Here is a 24694-nt window from a genome sequence, read left to right as displayed (position 1 = left end):
ATATTATTCTGTCTAGAATATAAGGAATGTAAGGAATGAAATGAGATAATTTGTGTAAGATTTCTTTCAATTTCTTTCCATTCAAAAAAGTATTAAGGGCCTACTATGTATGACACACACACACACAAAAGGTAATAGTAATAATTTATGCCCTAAAGAATGTATTATTGTGAGGTATTATTGTCAATATATTAATTAAAAAATATATTGAAGGCTGGCCTGTGACCTAGTGGCTAAGTTCAGTGTGCTCAGCTTCAGCAGCCTGGGTTCAGTTCCCGAGCATCGACCTACATCATTCATGCTGTGGCAGTGACCCACATACAAAGCAGAGAAAGATTGGCACAGATGTTCATTCAGGGCAAATCTTCCTCAGCAAAAAAAAAAAAAAAAAAGTATATATATATATATATATAGAGAGAGAGAGAGAGAGAGAGAGAAAATATTAGTCCTTATTTATCATTCTATTTGAAAAATAGGAAAAATAGATGAAAAGTCAAAAACTGCCATGATAAATATGAAATTTAGGAGAACACAAAATTAATGCTGGCACATTCCCCATACCACCACTCTTCTTCTGAGGCATATTCATTCTCCCAATCCAACCATCCATTTTTTGTGACAGAGTTGACATACTTACAAAATCCAACTCTAGAGGAAAGCAATTGGTCTAGTGATGGGTCCCTCACCAAACTTAATCAGTCAAAGCCCATTTCTGAAGCCTTTAAATTTGGAACCTTTATAAAATATGCTTCTTGGTCAGAAGCAATGTAGAGTAGTATACATCGATGTTGAATAAAGGATTCAATGTATCTGTTAACTGTGGTGCTGGGAAAAGAATTGAAAGCAGGAAAGGCAACTCCACATCCTAAACAAGTGTTTATTCCAGTGAAGATTAAACATTTGTCCCTGGAAGATGTCATGTGTAATCAATGTGTCAGATGACTGGCTGGGCCATATCAAAAGGTTTCAGTGTTTGCCTCTGCTGTTGACATATTAGCAGCAATATCCAGATCATCCTTATTGAGAGAAAGCCCATGTCATTCAGCTCAGGAATATCTGTTGTGACATTACTTTGTATATGTTGTGGCTGGAGGTAGAGGCTAACTAGCTTTCTCCAGAGAAGTGATCTTGTCACCCAGGTGACTGGGTCTCCATGGTGGATGCCCTCTAGTGGTCATGTACGTGGGTAATGAATGTTTTCGCACTTGCCCATTCTGAAAGTTTTATTCATTCATTTTATTCATTCAAAGTATCATTTCCTCAGAATCACAGCTTTGCAACATTAATATTCGATTATACCCTGATCTCACTACTTCTTCCAGAAATGCGATATTTGCTTTTGGATGACTATCCTGGTGGGGAGGGGGAAGTTTCATTGGCTTCTGTTTAATCCTTTCAACCAAAAGAATTTTTGCTACTTGGGTCAAGAAACCAATGTGGATTTTGGCAAATGCTAAATATATTTATTCTCAATACACATTTTGTGTCTCGGGAAACAACCAAAGGATGGGTCTGTAGTCTCATAGGATTAGTTATGAGATGGACTTGGGCCAAGACAGTCCATAAGCATCCAAAATGGCATAGGTTCTAAGCCTTGTTTTAACAAGCCCCAGTAAGTCACCACGGCATATCGCTTCAGGACCCTCTGGAGATAGCATCAAGAAAGATTGATGATGTAGTCCTGGTTGTCGACTGAATTGTGTTCCCCCAAAATTCGTATGTTGAATCTCTAACTCCTGGTACCTGAGAATGTGACTGCGTTTGGAGATGGGGACTTGAAAGAGGTGATTAAGGTAAAATGAGGCCTTAAGCCAATCTGACCGATGTCCTTATTAAGAAGAGGACATTTGAATACATAAAGAGACACCTTCGGAGTAAGAGCACTGAGGGATGACCATGTGAAGAAGAAGGAAAAGGGCAATCATCTGCAGTCCATGAAGAGAGGCCTCAGGAGGAATCAAACGTTGACACCTTGACCTTGGACTTCAGCCTCCAGAACTGTGAGAAATAAATTTCTACTGTTTAAGCCATCCAGTGTGGCATTTTGTTATCACAGCCCTAGCAAAACAATCGAGTCCTGTATCAGTTTTCTACTGCTGCAGTAACAAGTTAACACAAACTTAGTGGCTTAAAAGAACACAAGTTTATTTTCTTATAGTTCTATAGGTTAGATGTCCAAAATGGAGCTCATTGGGCTAAAATCAAGTTATTGGCAGGGCTGTACTACTTTCTGGATGCTCCAGGAGAAATCTATGCCCTTACCTTTCCCAGCTTCTAGTGGGCACCCACCAGCTTTAGCCTGGGGCTGTCTTCCTCCATTGTCAAAGCCAGTAACCTTGTACCTCTCTGGCCATTCTTCCATCATCACTTCACTTTCTCTGATTCTCTCCTTCTGCCTCCCTCTTCTACTTTTAAGGATCCTTGTTATTACATTGAACCCACTTAGATAATCCAGAATATTCTCCTTATTTTAATGTCAGCTGATTAGCAACCTTGATTCCATGTGCAACCTTAATTACCTTTTGCCCTGTAACATAACATTATTCTGGGAATTATGAGGTGCCTATCTTTCTGGGGAAGTGCGTTAGTCTGCCTACCACAAGACCTATCATGGAGTTGCTGAGTTGTTCCTCAAAGGTCCCATCACTCAAAAAGTAGTGGAATTTTTTTTAACTGTCACAGTTCTGGAACTAGGTAAGATATTGAAATCCCCACAATAATGAGAATTAGATTTCTGCCTAACACATAGAAATTTTCTGCTTATATAGATCAAGTTGCTCCTTAAGAGGCTACCCAATATTCCTAGACAATAAATACTTACTTCATTTCTAGACAATTAATATGAAGAACTAACTCTCCTTCCCTTTACAAATCTCCCGCTGTGCAGCACATTTGCCAAAACTAATCAGAAGCCAGAGGTCCAGGGAGCCATTTGTTTCAACACAAAAAGGTCAGCCTCTTGGGGAAAATAGAAGGGTGGAGAAAGGGGGAGAATGAATCTGGAGTAGAAATGAGAAAAATTCAAGCCCACCATCTCTCACCATTGGATCACCCTTTGCCTTTCAATATCTCTATTCACCTCTCCTCACTACCACTGACACCACCCAAGTCCAAGCTGCCTTCAGCTTTCCCCTGCACTATTGCAGCAACTTCCTCACTAGTCTACTTGCCCTCAATTGAACTTCTCGCACTTATTTTTTCTCCACATTACAAACAGAGTCAACTTTCGAAGTCCAAATGTGTCTCATTCATCCCACTTTAGAAACATTAATGTCTTTCCACTGCTCTAAAGATAAACTCTTTGATCCGTTGACTTTGATCTGGAATTTTGCTTGCTGCCTTTTGCTTTTTTCACTCCATCCCCTTGGCCTTGCTTTGGTCTTTGATACTTTTCATGTTCTTGTCTTCTTCAGGCTTCTGAATGCACTGTTTTCTCCACCCAGGATCTTCTCTCTTCCTTTTCTGCAATTCAACTTCCACTCTTTCTTCAAATACTAAGTATCCTTTTCAGAGTTCCCAGACTAAGTAGGGATGCAGTATTGCTTTTTGCCTCACTACACATCAGCACCACCCTGTTTTTACTGTCTCTTCTGTGCCCTAGAAGAGATACAGTGAACTCCATTGCTCAGAATCACCTTCCCCATAGGGTTCCTGGTTGGAGTTCGCCAATGAGTGGTCCTCTCAAGTGGAAGGTAAAAGAGAAAGTACCCTTTATTCTCTGAAAGCCATTGCAGGCAGTTCAAAAAGCAAAAGAGATCTGAGCTTTGGAGACACTCCTTGGAATCATCAGCTGTAGCTTCTGAAGATATTGTGGGAGAAAATGGAGATATATAGAATGAGCGATTATGTATGTTCACAAAAGCTAAGGATCCATGTGGCATAGTAGAAAGAACAGCATGGAGTATAGATTCTAGTTCATGCTCTGTCACTAGCCAGGTGGCCCTAGATAATTTCCTTTGAAGAGTCTTCAAGCTCTCTCATTTTAAAAAGAAGAGATTTTGCTATGAGAAGAAAAGGATATGGAGTATGTGAAACTGCCATAAAGTAAATTTTATGCACCTTGCTACAATTTCCTTGGTGACAATATAAGTCCTGTTCTCTTTTTGAGTCCCTAGGCTGACATCCTACAATGATTCCAGGAGACTTCTGGGTAAGAATTTGCTTAATGAATTTTGCTCACGTTTAAATAACACTTTTGCCACTTTTAAGCTTATTTAAACTATGTGGGTCTGTCACTTTAATTCTGAAGTCGTGCTTCCCTAAAGTCAGTCCAATATGCATTCGTGGTTTCAAAATATCACTTAAAAATGAGCTCACATTCACTTTTTTTCTTAACGGGCATTTTTGTAGCTTTTTATGAAGACATGAGTCACAAGGAAAGAGTGAATCGTTAATGTTGCTTTGGGGAGACAGCTGAGCTTGCAAGGAAATTAGTCACTGGTATTATGTCCACACTCTAACCCTCCACTTCCCTGACTGTCCAGCGAGTGTGACTATTAGGGCCTGGGATAGGCTTACTTGCCTATTAGCATGACTTGTAATTTTGGGTTGAAAGCTGGAGATGATCAATCAGGTAATAGGAACTGAGGTAAATAGGCTTGCGGTGGGAGATTCTATGATAACCTGGCTAGGAGTTGGGCTGTGTTTAAAGTTTGCTGCAGCTGTAGCCATCAGAGACTAAACTTTCCTCTAGTGTCCTTACTTTTGTGTTCTCTGTGGTCTTTGGGTTTCCCTTCAAAAAGAACCTTGCAGGGCCCAGCTCAGTGGTGTAGTAGTTAAGTTTGTGTGCACCACTTTGGCATCCCGGGGTTCAGGGGTTCGGATCTCAGGTGTGGACCCCCATGAAGCCACACTGTGGCAGGACCCCACATGAAATAGAGGAAGATGTCGAGGCTGGAACTAAAAGTCTTCCATGCACTTTGTTTTAAAAACTGACAGTGTGGTAAAGTGCATTGTTTCTCAGACGAAAGTAAATGTGTTGGTCCCTCCACCCCACTGAGTGTTGATACTATATTATTTTATGTTAAAACATAGAAACATAAATTTAGACTTAAGTTCTTTAGGCCTATAGTTCTTAACCAACTTTTGAAATATGACGCATTTGCAAATTAAACTCAGAAATCCTATAAAAATACTAAAACTTTAATCAATAATATCAATTTAAGACTGTGTGGCTGAACCAAAACATTTTTAACAGGTTTAATAGAGGAAGATACTGCTTAGTTCTGCTCCTCTGCTCAGTCTGTCTCTGTCTGTTAACTTCAGGAATACTCATGCAAGAAACTTCTGTTCATATAGGATTGCATAAAATGTCATTGATAACATCAAGGTTTTTCTTTTTTTCTATTTATGACCATCAGACTTAACCTCTGCTAGCATGCATTTTTTCAATATATTTGAAGAAGTATGCTTTGATAATTCTATAAATGCATTATGTTCACATGGAGAGCTGTGTCCACTGCAACATTATTACAACTTTTATTTAAGTCACTATCTAGTTAATGCTTTGAGATCAGAATATGAAAAAATATTATCTTTGCAAATTTATCCCACAAATATACGGTATTATACACCTTATACAAATGACCTGTTCATTTAGACATGCAAAAGTACCTCTTAATGAGTGTGAAATATATCTTTGCTTGATTTCAGCGTGCATGTCTCTACCACAATGAGCCCTACAAGACTGAAGTCAATTCTTCCAACCCATTTCTCTGATTGAGAAACTCTTATTTGAACACTGGGCATAATATTATGGAGCCTTCACTCCAGACACATATGTCCATAAGCAACAAAAACAAAGTCATTGGAATCCCATGGCAGTAACTGATAGTAAAGCCACCATTCATTCAGGTAATCTGGAATGTGTCTTTTTTGTGGTTTGTTTTCAATATAACATTTGTGATAAAGAACACTGGTAATACATACATTGATCTCAGATTGAGAAAAATGTATATTTTGCCAAGTTTTGAAATCAAACTTAATTGGGTTTAAATACCAGCTCTTATGACTCATAGCTCTATGAGTTTGACAAGTTTTCTTAATATGTCTAAGCCTCGATTTCTTTTCTCTTTGGTTTTTTTTTTTTTTTTTTTTTGGTGAGGAAGACTGGTCCCGAGCTAACATCCATGCCAATCTCCCTCTATATGTGGGACACTGCCACAACATGTCCAACTAAGCCTCAATTTCTTAATCAGGAAATTGACCTAAGTTGCCATGAAATCAAATGAGACGATGAATAGAAAATCCCAACTTTTTAGACATTCTTTCTGTTCTTTCAATTAATCATTAGCTTGACCTGAACATTTTCTACTTGATTCCCTGGTAAGGCACCTTACATGCAGTAAGACCTAATAGATAATATCATGTAATATAATATATATATATATATATATGTACACACATACATACAGAGAGACAGATTTTGTTTTCCATGAATACTTAGATTGGCGGAAGAATGTGGAAGTAATCAAATAGAGAAGTGGTTAGCATTGTGGAAGTAAAGATGTATACATAACAATATTACAGAGACAGCCTAGAAATATAGCCCTCACAGAAATAAACCTTATTAGGATAGAATTTTGGAAAGTTGGTGTCTTAGCTTGCTATTCCCAGAGTCTGACTTTTTAATCATGTGGTGTTGAAAGGGGTATCCAAATTTAACAATATACAAAGGAGTTCTTAAACTCTAGACTTTTGTAAAGACCACAGAAGAAACATATTCTATAATAAGATGTTTATACAAACAATTATAAAGGAAATAGAATGAGTCCTAATGTCAGTCTCCAGTTCCTCTTCACTGAGAATTTGGTGATAAATTTAAACTAGCGTACTTAAGGAATAGCCTAATACCTTTTATGCTGGTCTAACCTGGATCCACTCCGGTCCTGCCCTGGAGCCTACCCCTTGTCGAAGCTGCCTGGCTAGAATGTGTGTTGCTTGCTCCAACTCCTCAGTTACTATTACCATTAGTCTTTAAGAATGACTGTGTGATACCGTTACTTTCTGTCTCTCACAGTGCACTGTTCCTGCATTCTTTCCACCAGGCATACTGTCTTCTGAGGGAGTGTTCTGCGGTGGCCATGGGCACGGCAAGACCATGGTGGCCATCTTTTGGTAGGACGTATTATGTCTCCCTGCTTAGAGTACCAAGAAGTGCCTATGGCATATAAACTAAATACTTTCCCCCAGAAAAATTAGATTTAAAAATTAGCTCAGTAATGCAATGTTGTGTGTTTTTTATATGAGTCCTACTGGAACTTGAATGTGATCAAATACATGAGATGAAAAGTGTAAAACTCTGACAAAGTGGTAGAAAGTGAAGGACATTCCTTTCCTCTGACCCCATACCTGGGACCCCTTTCCTACACTCTACTCCTGGGGAAATAACAACTTGTTAGATGCTCGAAAGAGGTCTAGACATAATGCTAACATCAGTATAGGTTGAGCTGAAGTAAGCATTATTGGATTATTACGTTTTCTTAGTAGGCATCCATAGTCTTTCCTCCTGTGTTTGAAGCTAGAGGTAAAAGATATAGGAAAAAGGATGAAGAAAGACAAATCACTTAAACATGGAGTCTTGCCTCAATGTTATATAGGATGAAAGAGGAGATAATATGAATTAGTAGAAGATAATGAGATTAATAGAAGATAATAGATAATGAGAATATTACAGAAGGCATTCATATCTTATAAAAAGGGAAAGATTAATCTACCATATATTATGTACCCTGTTACAATAATCCTCATTTCTTTTCACTTTACTTCTCTTTTTTTTATGATATCCTAGATAGAAAGAGGAATGAGTTATCCGACAAATTTAGATTTTGCAAACTTGTACATTGATGAGAGTCCTATTGAAATACATTGTTAAGAAAGATTTTCAACACACAAATGTGTCATTTCCTTTCTTCATGAACCAGATGGCGAAATACTATGTGATAAAGATTTTAGCTTTCATTTGTAAAGAGAGGGAAGTGGATAAATCAGTGCTGCTGTCCTCAGGATAAACGGTAAAAGAAGTTCATTTTAATATTTTTCCCAAATTGCTTCCATTGAGTATATAAGTCTGTTCTGTGTCTGTGTGTGTTTGTGTACGTGTGTGTGTGTGTGTATGTGATATATATATATATATATATAATCCATAATTTATGGTAGAACTTTTTATCCTACTACTAATAATTTGATTTGGTTATTTCAATGATGAAAAATAGAGATTTCTGCAAGGTTTTCTGTGAGTGAAAAACGTGTGTGCACAAATATATATGAAATATACTAAATACTTTGTTGGTTGAACTAGCAAGAAATTTTTGGCATGTAATTGTCCATATTTTATTAAAAAATTATTGACTTTATTCAAAATATGATTAACCATTTTAATTAGTTTCATTTCCTTACTTTTCATATAATAGTTTTGGCTTTAACGTAATACATTTTATTATCTTTACTTTCTCATATAGCAAATATTGGCTGGACCTTTACTGCATGCACTTCATTGAGCTAGATGTAAGGAAGGGATACAAACAATAAAATACAGTCTCTGTCTTCAGGGAGTTTGTGATCTAAGACAAATAGGTGTAATATAATTTGAGCACCTTAAGTAGGGGGAAAGCGCTATAGATAACTAACATGGGAACGAATGAGAGGCCAAAATTACTTCAAGGGGAGAAAGGACTATTCAAAAAAACTTCATGGAGATGTTAGCATTTAGGTTCATCTTGAAGAATAGGTGAGATTTACACAGCATCAAACAGGGTTAGCATTCTCACTGCCACGTGAGCATAGTGATAGAAAAGTCATAGAATGAGATTATTACGTTTTATGCAGTAATTAGGAGCTGCTATTCTGGACGTACACCACCTACATTCAAATCAGCTCCCCTACACTCTAGTTGTACAACATTAACTACTTACTTAAACATTTTAGGTCTTGGTTTCCTAACCTTGTAAAATGGAGAAAATACTGCTGTGTACCTCACGGAGCTGCTGTGAGGATAAAATTTTAAAAATCCATATAAAAAAATTGACATTTTAAAATAATGGTGAGTCATTTATTGACAGTTGTCTATGTACCAGGCAATTTACAAAAATTATTTTTAATCTTCATAATTCTTTCAATTGATGTAATCATATTTTACGTATGTAAAGAAACTGCAGTCAAATAAATTAAAATATTTGCCAAAGATCACATAGCTAGGAAATAGCATAGTCAATATTCAAATCTAGACTTCAGATTTAAAAATGGACGCTCTGTCTTCTTCACTACCTAGGATGAACATGAGTGGCATCACGCACAGTATGGACTCTTCCATTTCTTACCTTAATCCATCTTGTGGAGAGCCACTGGCTTGACAAATACGTTAATTTTATTTTCATTTCATATATATTTTTAACTGTTCATAAAAAATCAAAGTCTCTGTTTTTAAACAATAAGGAAAGTTACACAGTGATTATTTACCCCAAATTGTAAAGATGAAATGAACCTTAAGAGTTTGATGATAACTCTGAATAGGGACAGTCTTAGAAGAAAGAATGTGCAGTATTTAATACATATAAAGAATTTTCACATCTATATAAAGAAGGATCCCCTGGGGATGTAAAAGCTATTGATATAAATAAACAAAAACCCAAGAAGAAAAATAAATAGTAAACAATTACATGGAAATACCTCTTCCACATAATAAAAAATGCGAAATAAAGCCACCTTGAGATATCATTTAACTCTTATCAAAATCTAAATGACTCTAAAATAATTACTACTGAATAATTATTACTAACTAGTGGTGAATTTGGTTTAAAACTGTCATACTCTTATGAATGGAATCTTTGTAAATATTTAAGATCTTTTTAAAGAGCAATCAGTAGATTCAAAGAAGTTTAAAATAGTTTTCCTGACACCTGGTGGTTCAACAAATGGTGAATTATCATAAAGAAACACTTCAAAAGAAGAAGGCTGAATTATGAAAATATTTACATCATCATCTATATTAGTAAAACATTGCCTCCAAAGAAGAGGGGAAAAATTTTTCAAAAAGAATTACATTATAGGAAAATGGTTACATAAATAAAATACATATATTTCATGAATTATTATGTAGCCCATCATTTTAAATTTGAAAAAAATCATCTGAAATATAAAAATATTAATAGTATTTTAAAGAAAATATATAAGGTCAAATGATAATGTACATTATGATATCAGCTATGTAACATATATGTGGACGAAGACTCAAATTTCCTATGAAAAATGAAGGTATTTTTTCTTATATTAGGGTGACGGGAATGATAGAAATTTTGTCCCAATTATCTGTAATATTGTTATAATGTTTTTGTAATAAAAACAGGAGAAAATAAAGGCTGTGTTTCCAAACAGGTTCACACTGAAATTCTTTCATTATTGTTTTCCTGCTGGAGCTTCTGTAAGCTTTTCACCCACTTTATAAAAAGCTGAAGTTGCACAGATGTGTTTCACTTCTCATGAGAACATGCTTTTAATAGATTATCCTAACTCAAAAGATTTCTCAATCCTTTGTCAGCGCATTGCGTTTTGGTAAGAATTGTAACTTTATGTCAAGTTATTTTTTCTCTTACCTTTGGAAATGACATTAAAGGCTCATTTGAATTGTGTGAATTGTTCACTGACTGCTAACAAAACTTCACATGTATATGTGTTCTCTAACGTCACTAAAAAAATGAAAATGATAATGATCAGAGTAAAGAACTGAAGTAATCTAGTAAATCTAATGAATACCGTGGAGGCAAAGTGGGGACATTAGGGATCAAATATTTTGTTTCCGCTTCCTATTAACACAATGCAGAGAAAAACCTTTTATTACCCAAGGTGTAACAGAACTTTTTAAATGCCCACATTAGCGAAATACGAACTTTTGGGGTTGAGGCACAACCCCAGATATGAAACCCAGTCATCCTGCAAAATATTTTGCATTTCATTTATTTATGTGATTTCTCATAATATATTTACGTATGTGATGAACACGTTTTGAGTGTCAGGAACTCTCTGGTCATTGACCCAAAGAGATAAAAACTCCTGAATCATGGGTCTAATTTGGGTGAAAGGAGGCCAGCAATAGACAAGATAAATGAGGAAAAAATATTTCATGTTAGATGGGGATAAGATCTGAGGGAAAAATATCAAGCCAGGAAAGAGAAGAGGAAGTGAAAAAGAGAGGTTGCAATTTTAAATCCGATGCCCCAGAAATATCTGCCTGAGAGAATGAGGTTTTAGTTAGGACCTGAGCGAGATGGGAAGGTATTTTGAGCAGAAGAGTGACAAGATCCGACTGACTATTTAAGAGGAACATTCAAGACATCATGTGGAGAATAAGCCAGAAGTGAAGAGTGAAGCTGAGAGGCCGGTTAGGGAGCTATTAAGATAGTCCAGGTGAGGAAGAGGATGGAGCTTGGGTCAGGATGGTAGTAGAGGAGGTGATGAGAAGCAATCAGTTTCTCCATAGGGTTTGAAAACAAACCAACAAGATCTGGTGATAGATTGGATGTGGAGGATGAGAGAGGGTGGGGGACAAGGAAGCTCCTAGATTTGGGCCTTATTAGAAATCCAAGTAGTCATGTTGCTAGGTAGTTGCATACATAAGTCTGGAGTTCAGAGGAGAGATCTGGGCAAGAGATAGAGGTGGAAGAGTCATCAGCTTTAGAAACTGTATTTAAAGCAATAAGGCTGGAAGATTACCAAGGGAGTGAGTAAAGCTAGAAAGAGGACAAGAACTGAGACCTGACACACTTCAGTGTTAATAGGTTGGGAGATGAGGAGGAATAAGAAGCAGGGAAAACTAACTCTCCTCAAGGTACCATCTCAATGCAATCTTCAGTATCTCTTCTCAACAGAAAAGCATGAGCATGACCAAATTTCTGGTATATACTCAAGGCCTTTCATTTTTTTACCTTGGCTGCTTCTTGATCTCTCAAGAATGTGCTTCTGCCTCTACCGTACATAAAACAGCTCAGAGACATGTGGCAAGATATGGATGTCCCTGCATGCCTTGAGATTCCTTTCTCTTCTTCATGACCCTGACTTCCTCTTCTCCCATAGTGTCCAAGGTTCTTCTTTATCTTTAGGGCTAGTTCGTCTTCCTCTACTTGCCCACTAAATACATTTGTTCTCAAGTTTACGTCCCCCATATTTTTTTCCTCAATAATACTTTCTACTGTTTGATTTTTTTCTCCTATTCTTTGTTAAAGTCCTCCTTGTGATGCTTGTTCATCAATTCTTTTAATTTCCTTCTTTTCTTAATGCCTCTTGGATTCTCCCCTTAATTGCCTATCACATGGCTTCTATCCAAGATGCCTGTCTGGGGTAGAGAAAAAAGAGCTGAAACCCAAACATTGGGAAGGCATGGCTCTGAGGAAGTCAGGAGTTGCTGAGCAATCAGATATGGGTCTTGTGCGTGAGAAAGATCTAGAATAAGGCCTTGGCTGCTGGTTTGAGTGATCATGCTTTTCTAATGCCTGTATATTACTTCTGTATTGTCATATGCCTAACTGTATCATGTATGTTCCACTACACATTAGATAGAAGATAATAAATGATTATAATAATAAATGGATGATATACCAACACCAAAAATGCTGGAAAAAGAAAAGTTAGGTTGATGTGGAAAATTTACCATTGTAGCTAGTTGTATTATTTCAAAAAATCTGATTCTGAGGGGCTGGCCCCGTGGCCAAGTTGCTAAGTTCACGCCCTCCACTGCAGGCGGCCCAGTGTTTCGTTGGTTTGAATCCTGGGCACGGACATGCCACTGCGCATCAAGCCACGCTGAGGCAGCGTCCCACATGCCACAACTAGAAGGACCCACAACGAAGAATATACAACTATGTACTGGGGAGCTTTGGGGAGAAAAAGGAAAAAATAAAATCTTAGAAAAAAAATCTGATTCTGAGACGTGAGATCTGAGCTGGATATTGGCTTGGTCTGTATGCAGGTAGTAGTTCAAGCCATAGAAGTAGATGTCATTCTCAAAAAGAGCGTGGAGACTAAGAATAAAAGAAAGTGACAAGAGAAAATGCCAGCAGTCCTGTGACAGCACCATCTATGATTAACCTAACCTTTTTTTTTTCTGGAAAAAAATGTACCAATATTTCATATAGTTCATGATGAACCAACCTGCATTATATGCTGCCCCAGAAAACAAACAAAACTTCATGTGATATACTGAGAGGAATATTTTTCAGTCATCATTCCACTCAACAGATTTTAGTGTTCATCTTCCTTCCAGCCCTCCACACCTCTCAGGGGTTTTATATACACTGGATATGGGCAATTAGGGTGATCTACTCACAGAGGTTTATTAGAGGGTTTGTTTTTTCAAAATTTTAATAAATCTACCCAAAGAAACAATAGTATGAAATACAATTATCTACAAAACATTTATTATCATCTATATAAGCCCATAAAAGACAGATCAAAGCTTAGAGGCCTGAAGAAAAACAAAATTGAGCTTAATCTCTATTTCAGGGGGAGAGTGAAATAACCAAAAATGTATTTAATGACTATATATGTATTTTATCACTAGTAATATAAACACCACTACAGCCAAAGCAAAGAGTAATTTATTACTTAATTTGTGTAGGTACATCTTCATTTTTGAAAAATGGAATCCACCTTTACATTAAAGATCCTACATTCCCCAGTCATTTCACTATTAAGGCAGTTTCAAATGTTTCTAGGTGAGAAATGTAGCGATATGGTTGTTTGAGATTGTTCCCTCCTATTTCCATCAAGATTTGATTTCATTTAAATTGTATCACAGTGTTAGCTAAAATGATAAAGGTAAAACAGAAGTCTGGATAGATGTTTTCAAGGCAGCTGGCCTGTTTAGACTATTACAGTTGCAAAAGGAAGGTGATATCTTTAGTTTTCTGGCAAACTAAAAGCCAAAGAAAGCAAGTTGGATTGTGCAGTGTTGAATTACAGAAAAGATAGAAACATAGCTGCAAACATAATTTTGTCTTCAACTAAAACACAGGAGGAATGGGTTAATCACATAAATTTTAACCTAAATCACTCTAAGTGATATAGAGGGGACAGTTTCTGTTTTTTTATGATGAAATTATTATAGGTAACATTTATTGAGTACTTACTATGTGCTGGGCTCTAAGTGCTTATTTATTTATTTTTACCTTTTGACCTCTTTCAGCCATTTCTCCCACCTCTTACCCTCTGCTTCTGGCAACCACCAATCTGTTCTCTGTATCTATGAACTTGGTCTTTTTTTTTTTTTTAGAAACCACATATAAGAGAGATAACACATACATTATTTGTGTTTCCCTGTCTGACTTATTTCACTTAGCATAATGCCCTCAAAGGCCATCCATGTTGTCACAAATGGCAAGATTTCATTCTTTTTTATGGTTGAATAATAATCCATTGTATATATGCACCACATTTACTTTATCCATTCATCCACTAATGGGCACGTAGATTGTTTTCATACCTTGGCTACTGTAAATAATGTGGCAATGAACCTAGGGATACATATATCTTTTCAAATTAATGTTTTTGTTTTCTTCAGGTAAGTACCCAGAAGTGAAATTGCTGGATCATATGGTAGTTCTATTTTTAATTTTTGAGAAACTGCCGTATCATTTTCCATAATGGGTGCACCAATTTACATTCCCACCAACAGTATTCAAGGTTTCCGTTTTCTCCACATCCTCAACAACACTTACTATTTCTTGTCTTTTTTGATAATAGCCATTCTGACAGGTGTGAGGTGATATCTCATTGTGGTTTTGATTTGCATTTCCCTGATGATTAATGATGTTGAGTATCTTTTCATGTACCCGTTGGTCATCTGTATATCTTCCTTGGAAAAATATCTAGTAAGATCTTCTATCCATTGTTCAATTAGAATGGTTTTTCTCGCTATTGAGTTGTATGAATTTTTTGTATATTTTTTATGTTAGTCCCTTATCGGACATATGATTTGCAAGTATTTTCTTCCATTCGGCATGTTGTCTTTTCATTCTGTTGATGATTTCCCTTGCTGTGCAGAAACTTTTTAGTTTGATGTTGTCCCATTTGTTTATTTTTGCTTTTGTTGATTTTCTTTTTTGTCAGGTTCAAAAAATCATCACCAAGACCAATGTCAAGGAGCATACCACCTAAGTTTTCTTCTAGGAGTTTTATGGTTTCAGGTTTTCCATTCAAGTCTTTAATCCATTTTGAGTTAATTTTTGTGTACACGCTAAGATAGTAGTCTGTATAGATATATCTTGAATATTATTTTTGGAGTAGGTTGTGAAAGCCAGATTGATTTATATAATCAGAAGAATGAAAGAAGAAATTGATGAGTAGGATGCCCCCAACTACATTCTCCTCTGGCCTCTTCTGCTAGGCCCTCTGCCCAGAGCTCCTGCTTCCATGATGCTGATCCACTCTGGTTCCCATGTTCCTCATGCCTTCATGCTCTTTAACGTATTTTCCATCCCTGGAATATTTTTCTTATTCCAAATTCCTGCTCATTTTTCAAAATTCTGATAAACTGTTATCTTTTCTGTATTCCCATCTTAACTAGCCACTTTCCCAAAAGAGTTAATCACTCTCTTTTGGACTATGCCTGTGCTTTGTGTGTATATATACCACATTGTCAGGAGATTATTTATGAAGATTTTAGTCATTCATATTAATGCAGAAAATTGTTGGTGGTTGAGAATGTTCTATACATGATGACCTTGGCATTCTAGTGACTTGCACAATGCTTAATATAATGACTCATACCAGGAATTGGTTGGACTGGCCTATGTGAAGAGATAGGTATTTCTATCCTAAATTCATTGATTGAAAATATCCCAAAATTTATCATTCACTTTTCTGTTTTTACAATGTAGCATCTAGCATTCTAGAGCCCCCTAAAAAAACCCAATGGGATTCTTTCTTTCTCCCAAGAAAAGTCCTTTAAGCCAAGGAGGCCATGTGGGTTCTAAATTGCAAATTTATTTGAAAGTACATGTGAAGTTTCTGAGCAAGTATATGGACAAAAATAAAGTTCATTCTGCTTTATTGAGGCCAAGATTAGATCAGTGAATGATCATCCTGGATTTGCCACTTTCTTTTCTCTTTAAAATATTAAAATGTTTAAGTTTTCTGTAAGAAGCATTCCTATACGCTTTGACAAAGTTCTGTAATATATGTATTTAAAGGGCTAAACACAGACGGAGTGGTTTGAGAGAAATCCTCCAAGACAATTTGAGCAATCTGTTGCTAAAGCTCATGAAGATTTTTTTTTCATGAAAACAAATCTTCATTAAAGACATGTTAACAGTCAGATTGCTCAAGGCAAATATCGCGGGGAGAGAGAGAGACAGTTCCTGACTGTCCATTCACGCTGAGGATGCAGGTTGAAGAGTGGTTCTCAAAGAGGGATGGGTATTTGGAACTGTGTGGGGATGAAGTTTTTGGATAATTGCGGGGGGAAGCAGTGAAATAATGATTAGGAGACATTTTTGACATCTAGTGGGTGGCATCCAGGAGTGATAAACATCCTACACAACTAAGATACTCCTTCACAAAAGGGAATTGTTCCAGCCACAATGCTAGGAATGTTCCCTTCAGGACCACAATGGGATGTGACCGTAGCTGGTTGTCAATTGGACCTGACAAAATAAAAACAAACGCTAATATTATAATAAATATTAAATAAATAATAAATATAAATATTTATGATTCCTGGTTGCTTTAGGCTCTGGTAATATAACATTGAACAAAACCAGACATGTCCCTTCTCTTATGCAGTTCACAGTCTAGAGAGATTTGTCAGGTTCAATAGGTTTCACTTTTTTAATAAAAATATTCCCATCTTGAAGAGAGTAACATAAGAGATGTTTCTTTTGTGTATAAGTGAAAATGGAGTCATAATGTCTCAAATATTAGGACCAAAGCCATCATCAAACACGTGGAGAAGTGGCCAGAAACCTGACTGAAAGGAAAGGATTTCTAGTTACATAGCAGGTGTATCTAAACGTATACTTTGTGAGCCCATCCTTTATAAACTTGAGCTCAAAGTTAAAAATCTTTGTCACATAGTCCCAATTGCTTTAAACTATAGTTTTAAAATGAATATAACTAAGCTTTATTGTCATCTCAGTTTTTAAGATTTTGTTTTTTTGAGGGCCAGCCCCCATGGCCTACTGGTTAAGTTCAGCACACTCTGCTTCTGTGGCCTGGGTTTGGTTCCCGGGTGTGGACCTACACCGCTCTGTTAGTGGCCATGCTGTGCTGGCAGCCTGTATACTGAAAAATAGAGGGAGATTGGTATGGATGTCATCTCAGAGCAAATCTTCCTCAGCAAAAAAAAAAAAAAAAAGAAAAAAAATTGTTAATTTGTTTTGCTTGGAAAGTAAAACTGTCATCCAAATCAAATAGTAGAGTAAATTCAAAAGGTAGAAATGGCAATAGAGGTTGGATCTGAATTATCCAATTTAGTTTTCTATAATGGTCAATTTTCCCCGATAATTATTTATTTCTTTCACTTTGCCTCTGCCTAAGAAAAGAGGAGGTAGGTCCTATACCTTCCCCGTCCCCTCCCTTCCTCCACAGTGGCCAAACATTTAAATACACTTCTTGGTCAGATCAATAGGATTTACAGAAACTACAACCAATCCATAGGATGATACGTGTACAAAGATTGTCATTGCAAACTGCAAAATAAAGAATCTCCTTGATAATACTTAAAACAATATATTGACAGGAATTGAGTCGCATCCTTACTTGTCAATATCTCTCCCCAAGGCAGGATGAGCATTTGCATATGAGCCATTGTCCTTCATTTCCTGGACAAAATGTGAATTTGGTGTCCTGGAACTGCCAGTGTACTCAGTTACAATTACAGGTGTGTTAAATCCATAACTTAGCTTGAGAGAAAATAAGAAATGATCAGAAGATGTTGGCTTCATGCTAAATTTATCAATCAAATGAACTCAACTGTTTCCAAGAAAAAGTCATACGATTTCTTTTGACCGAAAACGATCTTAAAATGGGTCCTCAGACTGGCAGGAGCAGCGTTGCTAGAGAACTTGTTGAAATTGCAAATTCATGACCCTCACCCCAAATATCAGAAACTCTGGGGGTGAGGCCCATCAATCTGTTTTTAATCAAGTCTTTCAAACGATTCTGATGCATCTTAAAGAGACACAGGCATAGATTATGTCATAGAATATAGATTGTGCTTAAAAAGGTACAAGGACATTTTTGTGATGCTGCCAGTGTATAACGAGAAAAGCCCTGAACAAATATATAAATACAAGGGAAAAAAAAAAAGAAATCAAAAACTTTTTCCTGTTGTTCCTAATCTAGTAACTAGACTTCATCTTTCCAAAATCATAAACAGATGCGTTGGTAAAAGGAAAACTGACTCATGAAGCTCTGATAAAAGGTCACAGGAAATATTTGCTCCAAACTTTGCACATCTTTGTTCCAAGGGAAACTATTTTTTCTTTTCAGCTAAACAGTTGTTTTCTGTCACTTGGGAAAATATTTTTCTAGCTAAGAAAAACAACTACCTTTCATTCTCAAAAAACACACACCTACAAATAGATACACATTTGTATGTAGAAATATACATGAGTAGGCTCCATTAAGTCTTGTAATGTTAAAATTGCAAGGCATGGGTAGGTTTAATTTATGGCTCTATATGGCAGATTTGTAAATTTAGCTAATTAATTATGCTTGTTTCCTTGCTATAATTATAAAATTCAACTTGAAACATTATGCCAAAGGTCCTTAGCCATTTCATGTGTAATTAATATATTTTTCCATGTGTTTGATAGAAGTATGGAGCAGTGGGATAGCTTTTCTGATCAACCAGAGGACGCTGACAGCTGTACAGAGTCTGTGAAGTTTGATGCTCGCTCAATGACAGCTTTGCTTCCTCCGAGTAAGTAGGAGGTTGGAGTGCCCATGGAGGTTGCCCTTAGAGTTATTGACATCATGTAAAATTATAATCTTGAGACTTGCCTTAACTGTGTATAAATGTTCAAATAATACTCATTGGATGAATCAGTCTTCTCCTGTCTTGACACAGAATAGAAAATAAGCTTAAGTTGAAGTAAGGAAACATTGTAATAGATTAAATTAGTCTACAATATTGATTGAGTCCTCTGATTTCCCAGGCACTGGACTAGGTCCTGGGATTGACTATGACCCTAGCACCATGAATATTTAGAAATCATGGGTAGTCAGTGCTTGTGTTAGTTTCTTAGGGCCGCTGTAACAAATTCCCACAAGTCAGATGGCTTAAAACAACAGACATTTATTCTCTCATACTTCTGAAGGCCAGAAGTCTGAAGTCAAGGTGCTGGCAAGGTCGTGCTCCATTTGAAGGCTCTAGAGAAGAATCCTTCTCTGCCTATTCCTAGCTTCTAGTGGCTCCTGGCAATTCTTAGTGTTTCTTGGCTTATAACTGCATCATTCTAATCTCCTCCTCCAGCTTCACACGGTCTTCTTGCCTGTGTCTTTATGTGTCCTCTTCTCTTCTTATAAGGACACCAATCATTAGATTAAGGCTCACTCTAATCCAGTGTGGCCTCATCTTAACCAGATTACACCTGCAAAGATCCTGTTTTCAAATAGGATCACATTCACAGGTAACCAGAGTTATGACTTCAACAATATCCTTTTGAGGGACACAGCTCAATCCACAACAGTGCTGAAACAGATTTGGCACAGGTTACAGGGGCTCCATAGAAGCAGTGCTCAGCTGTATCTGCACAGGCTCCTTTAAGGCAGCAGGATGGCGTGGCTTATAGCTCTGCTAACTTTTAAAGAATGAAGCATTTCCCCAAAAGGATGGGATGAGTGGGGAAGGAACCATAGAGGTTTTTCAGTCAGAGGAAGCAGCAAATACAAAGTTATAGGATTATATGTGAGTTCTTACATAGACAAACCTGAAATACAGACTACAACCCAAGGCACGATGCATCTTGTGTGCTGTGCAAACGGTGGATGAGAGAATGTGACTCCCATGACACAGAGGAAAAAAGATAATAGTAAAAGCTGTTAGGTGGTGGAGCTGTTGAGAGATTGGTGAGGGAGGACAGAGGCATTGGGGACCTAGAAAAGGCAACAGAAAGTTTTGAGAACTATTTAAATGGCAGAATACTGAGAATTTATTGTAAATTGGAGATGAGAGAGAATATGACTCCTGGGTTTTAGGCTTAATCAATCTGGCAGATGTAACATCCCAGCTTGCTTGTATTGTGGGTTGTTCTTTTTCTCCTTCGTTAGATCGTTTCTTTCCTATTTCTTTCTCTTTTCTTTACTTAAAAATTTTCTCTCCTTTTCCTTTCACTTTCTCATAGAACATTATTAAACAACATCTAAATTTTGTGTTAAATTTAGGAGTTTACAACCTGAAAACAAAATTTACCTCTGTTTTGGGCCAGCCCTGGTGGCCTACCAGTTAAGTTGGGCACACTCTGCCTCAGCAGGCCGGTTTGGTTCCTGGGCGAGGAACTACACCACTCGTCTATCAGTGGCCATGCTGTGGCAGTGACTCACATACAAAATAGAGGAAGGTTTGGCAGCATATGTTAGCTCAGAGCAAATCTTCCTCAGGAAAAGAAAAAAATTACTCCTTTTTCTTTGAGCAGTATAAACAATGGCCATAGGAAAGAAGTTTTTAATGGAAGTTTTATTCACCTAACCAGAGAAGTATCTTCCTCTTCTACTAAGATTCCCCCTACATCATTATCTTTTCCACAGTTAGCATCCCATTATATGAATCACTCTTCCATATAAATGAATAATACGAAAATATTAATATGTGCTGAAATATCCAGAGGATAGGCTTCATTGATCCATTCCAAAGTTTACTCAAAATGTGAAAACTTTTGTTTATTTCATTGCTTTCTTTTTTTTTTACATTGTATTCAGATTATAAGAGGTATCCAAATAAAAAATTAGTGAGATGGATTGGAAAAGAAAATTTGCATAATTATCATCAAAAATAAATTTCTATCTGATTTAAAATCTTAAAGAATTCATAATTATATAGTTACTTGAGTAATTTTATTTTCACTCAGAATATATTCCCACATGAAACAGAAGAATAAAATTTATGTTTGCGTATGTTGGACGGTATTAAAGTTGCCAACTAAATGCCCCAAAATGAGACAAGTACAACTTGCAGAGGATAGTAACTTTGTCATGGATGTTTCGTGAATGGATAAGTAAATCAAATGTCCATAGTTACGCCTGTATTGGCTTTTTCTGTGACTGTCGTTTTTGCTTCCTCCCAAATAAGCAAGGACATATTTTTTTCCCCTTTTTATTCTAATAGTCTTGGTAGTGACAATATAATTGGAGATTACAAGAATCTTAAATAAGAAGGGTGAATTTTCTAACAGTAGGTTTGGATTTTGTTTATTTAGATCCCAAAAATGGCGCTGCCCTTCAAGAGAAACTGAAGTCCTTCAAAGCTGCCTTGATTGTCCTCTATCTCCTTGTGTTCGTAGTTCTCGTACCCATCATCGGAGTAGTGGCAGGTACAGTATCCTAGAGTTCTGAAACTCAGCCGCCTATCCTGTGAATTAGTGGTTGTAGAGGCAAAAAGAAACATTCAATCTTTTGAATATGGGAGATTTAAAAGGGAAACTTCATGTCACAAAGTGTTCCTCAAGTTTATTAAATGAAAAAGTAGATTCTGCAAAGTTATGTGAAAAAAGAAAAGAAAAGAAATAGAATAGAAAATGAAAGATTAAGATAAAAATATAGATTAAGATAAAAAAAGATTAAGATAAAAAAATGAAGGTAAGATGGGAAAGATTAGATCATTACAAAAATATGTTATCCTCTGAAGTCCTATATATTTCTGGCAGTGGATCACAAATTTCATGTTAAGTATTCTAGTTACCAATGTGAAGATATAAACATGATAATTTACATTAATGTGTAGACTATAAACAAAAGCTTATTGTTCAGGAAAAGCTTTTCTATTCTGAGTATTGAGAACAAAAGAAATATTCCTATAAGTCTTCAAAAAGAGGAGACCTTGTAAAATCTTGGCCTACACCTCATTGGTATCAATATAGTTTATATAGTCAGATGTTTCATAAAGCTATTATTTAAAACATCTCTAAAAATAACCTGATATCATCCTCTTAAAAAATATTTTAGAGAAAACACGTGACGCGGGCTCAACATATTTTCCAGGTACATATTTCTTCGGAGAGTCGGGCTTGAATTGGGAATAGATTTGAGGCTTTCCACAAGGGTGGATGGCTTGCATATACCTCAAGCAAATCCATAAATATCATTCTCTTCAGTAGCATTTTTGATGGACTTGATTGGTATTTGAATTTATATGACTTGTCGCTCTCCTCTTCTCTCTGACTGGCAAAATGTCTGGACATATGCTCTCACAGGAGAGAGGCCAGGAGTAAGATACATTTTTAAGTGCATACTAATCAGCTTAACAAGAAAATGTTCCTAAATGCAGGGATAAACCTCCCCTGCTAAGAGGCAACCTAAAGGAATACTCCAAGACAGCTAAAATTCTGTTAACAAAGAAATGATAATGAAACAACACAGTGGTAACAATACTATCATCTTTGAGTATTTACTGGGCTATAAACTTTCCACAGATTATCTTAAGACACCATTACAATCACCCTTCAGTAGACATATATTTAGCCTTTTTATCCACAAAAGGAAACTGAGACCGCTCAGTAGTGGAGCTGGTCTTGCTACTCATGACTCTTAACTCCTAACTCTATGGTCTACTATCTCCCAGTGTAATTGGGTTTTTAATAACAAAATATGGTTGGCCAATAGAATACTAAACAGAGTGGCCATAATTTTATCCAGGAAAATATTTTCCACAGGTAAAAATTAACTCCTATTTTGACCATTAAAAACAAACAGAAACAAAAAAACCAACCACAACAAACTAAACTAGTTAACCAACCAACCAACCTCAACCATCCTAAGGAAAAGGACCTGATGTGTCTGCCAGTAAACAGTTAACTTCCTGATGAACTAAAGTTATCTGTATGTTGTTCATGTATATGCTTATCTGTAGTTTGAAATGCATAACTGAAAGAAGTTTCATTGTTTGGGATCATTAGCTATAAACCAGTTAGAATTTGGGTGAATTTCTTTACTTTTATGCAAACTATCGTCCGCAGAGGCAACCCTAGGGAACACAACTTCTTCCTAAGAGGCCCATGCAGAATGCAGACAAAAGTCTGAAAAGCATTCAGGGTTCTAACCAAGTTCAAAGTTTCTGGGCTATTCAAAAATACCAAGTCAATACATTTGTTCTCGAGTGATCTCAATGATTGATCTGAAGTAGTTTTGTCTTCTAAAACTACAACAGACACCTATAAAGCCCGGACAAGAAGCTGAAAATGTTCAAATCTTTTAAGTTCACATTAGCACCCAAATTTACCAGAATATGGAACAGATCTCACTGTGTCTATCATATTTGAATAATAAACATGGACACTCCATTTACAACTTCAATTAAGTTGTAGATCAAAATATTTTCAAAAAAGGAACTAGATTGTAATATGTATCTCTACTTGATATCAAAAAATTACAAATATAGACAAAATATGTCTGTAAAATGATAGAAATTACTCTGTTTTGGAAATGAATTGATGGATGAAATAAAATGTCATACATAACTGTTCTACTTAAATTTCAAGTGTCTTATACATTGAAAGATATTACTTCATTATAAATTCTACTCCATATGCTACCTTTTCTTAAAGAAGCTACTAGATCACTGTCCCATTATAACAACATAATAATGTCTCTGGACAATAAAATATAATCTGGGATTAATGCATATAAATCATTACTGAAATATTGAAGATTCTTTAGCTCAAAATAATATAAAATTTTTAGTAGGATAGGATATTACCAACTTGAAAGAGTAAATGTGATCTGTAAAATCAAATATGACTCTGCCTAGGTGTTTGCACAAGCCGTAAAAGTTTGTCTCCTTTCCTATGGGAAATAGAACAGTCACAAAATGCCATCTCTCTGATGATAATGAGCAAAGGGAACATTTGAAAATATGAACTCTAGCATTCTTTACCTAGATTTGTGATACAGAGTTAAACATTTTTAACAAAAGTAAAGATTAAATTAGTTTTCATTCAGGATTTGGAAAAACAAGCCATGTTGTATTTTTAAAACTATAAGCAAAATGTACCCTTTATTGTCAACTCATATTGAACTTGATATTGAATAAAAACACTTGGTCACATGACATTTTCTCAAATCAGTCTTTTATGTCCACACTTTCATTGTTTCCAGTGAAAGTAAAATTATGTAGTTGAGTAATTAGATCAATATGCCTAGTAAAATAAAGCACAGAGACTACTGTGCTCATCGGAACACCCAACTTCCCACCACTTTTTTCTATTTCACAATATTAATTCTCCCTAGTTATCAATATTGGAAAATGGATAAGTCACAGATATTGAATCCAAAATATCAATAATAACAAAAAAGCTGAAAGTTTTCAAATGCTTATTGTGTGCCAGGAAAGGATCTGAGCACTGTGTTAGCTCATTTAATTATTTAAATACTGACTATTAGTATCCCATTTATACAAACAGTGAAAAAGAAGCTTTGACAAATTAACTTGTCCAAGGTCATAACTTATAAAGGAAAGAGCAGGACTTACTAACCCAGGCAGTTCTATTCCAGA

General features: G+C 36.1%; 1 protein-coding gene across 1 annotated transcript in view; it reads left to right on the top strand.

Annotated features, from left to right (window-relative positions):
- Nucleotides 1-7808: 7808 nt before the first annotated feature.
- The window catches only part of MSR1 (macrophage scavenger receptor 1), a 76333-nt gene continuing 59447 nt past the window's right edge, over nucleotides 7809-24694 (top strand). Inside the window, exons 1-3 of the mRNA XM_001488563.6 lie at nucleotides 7809-8012; nucleotides 18804-18910; nucleotides 21405-21518. Coding sequence (XP_001488613.3) covers nucleotides 18808-18910; nucleotides 21405-21518 — 217 coding nt within the window. The 5' untranslated portion in view covers nucleotides 7809-8012; nucleotides 18804-18807. The remainder of the gene's footprint in view (nucleotides 8013-18803; nucleotides 18911-21404; nucleotides 21519-24694) is intronic.

This window comes from Equus caballus, chromosome 27 (assembly GCF_041296265.1).
Source record: "Equus caballus isolate H_3958 breed thoroughbred chromosome 27, TB-T2T, whole genome shotgun sequence".
Taxonomy (NCBI): domain Eukaryota; kingdom Metazoa; phylum Chordata; class Mammalia; order Perissodactyla; family Equidae; genus Equus; species Equus caballus.
This window is presented reverse-complemented; position numbering and strand designations above follow the sequence as displayed.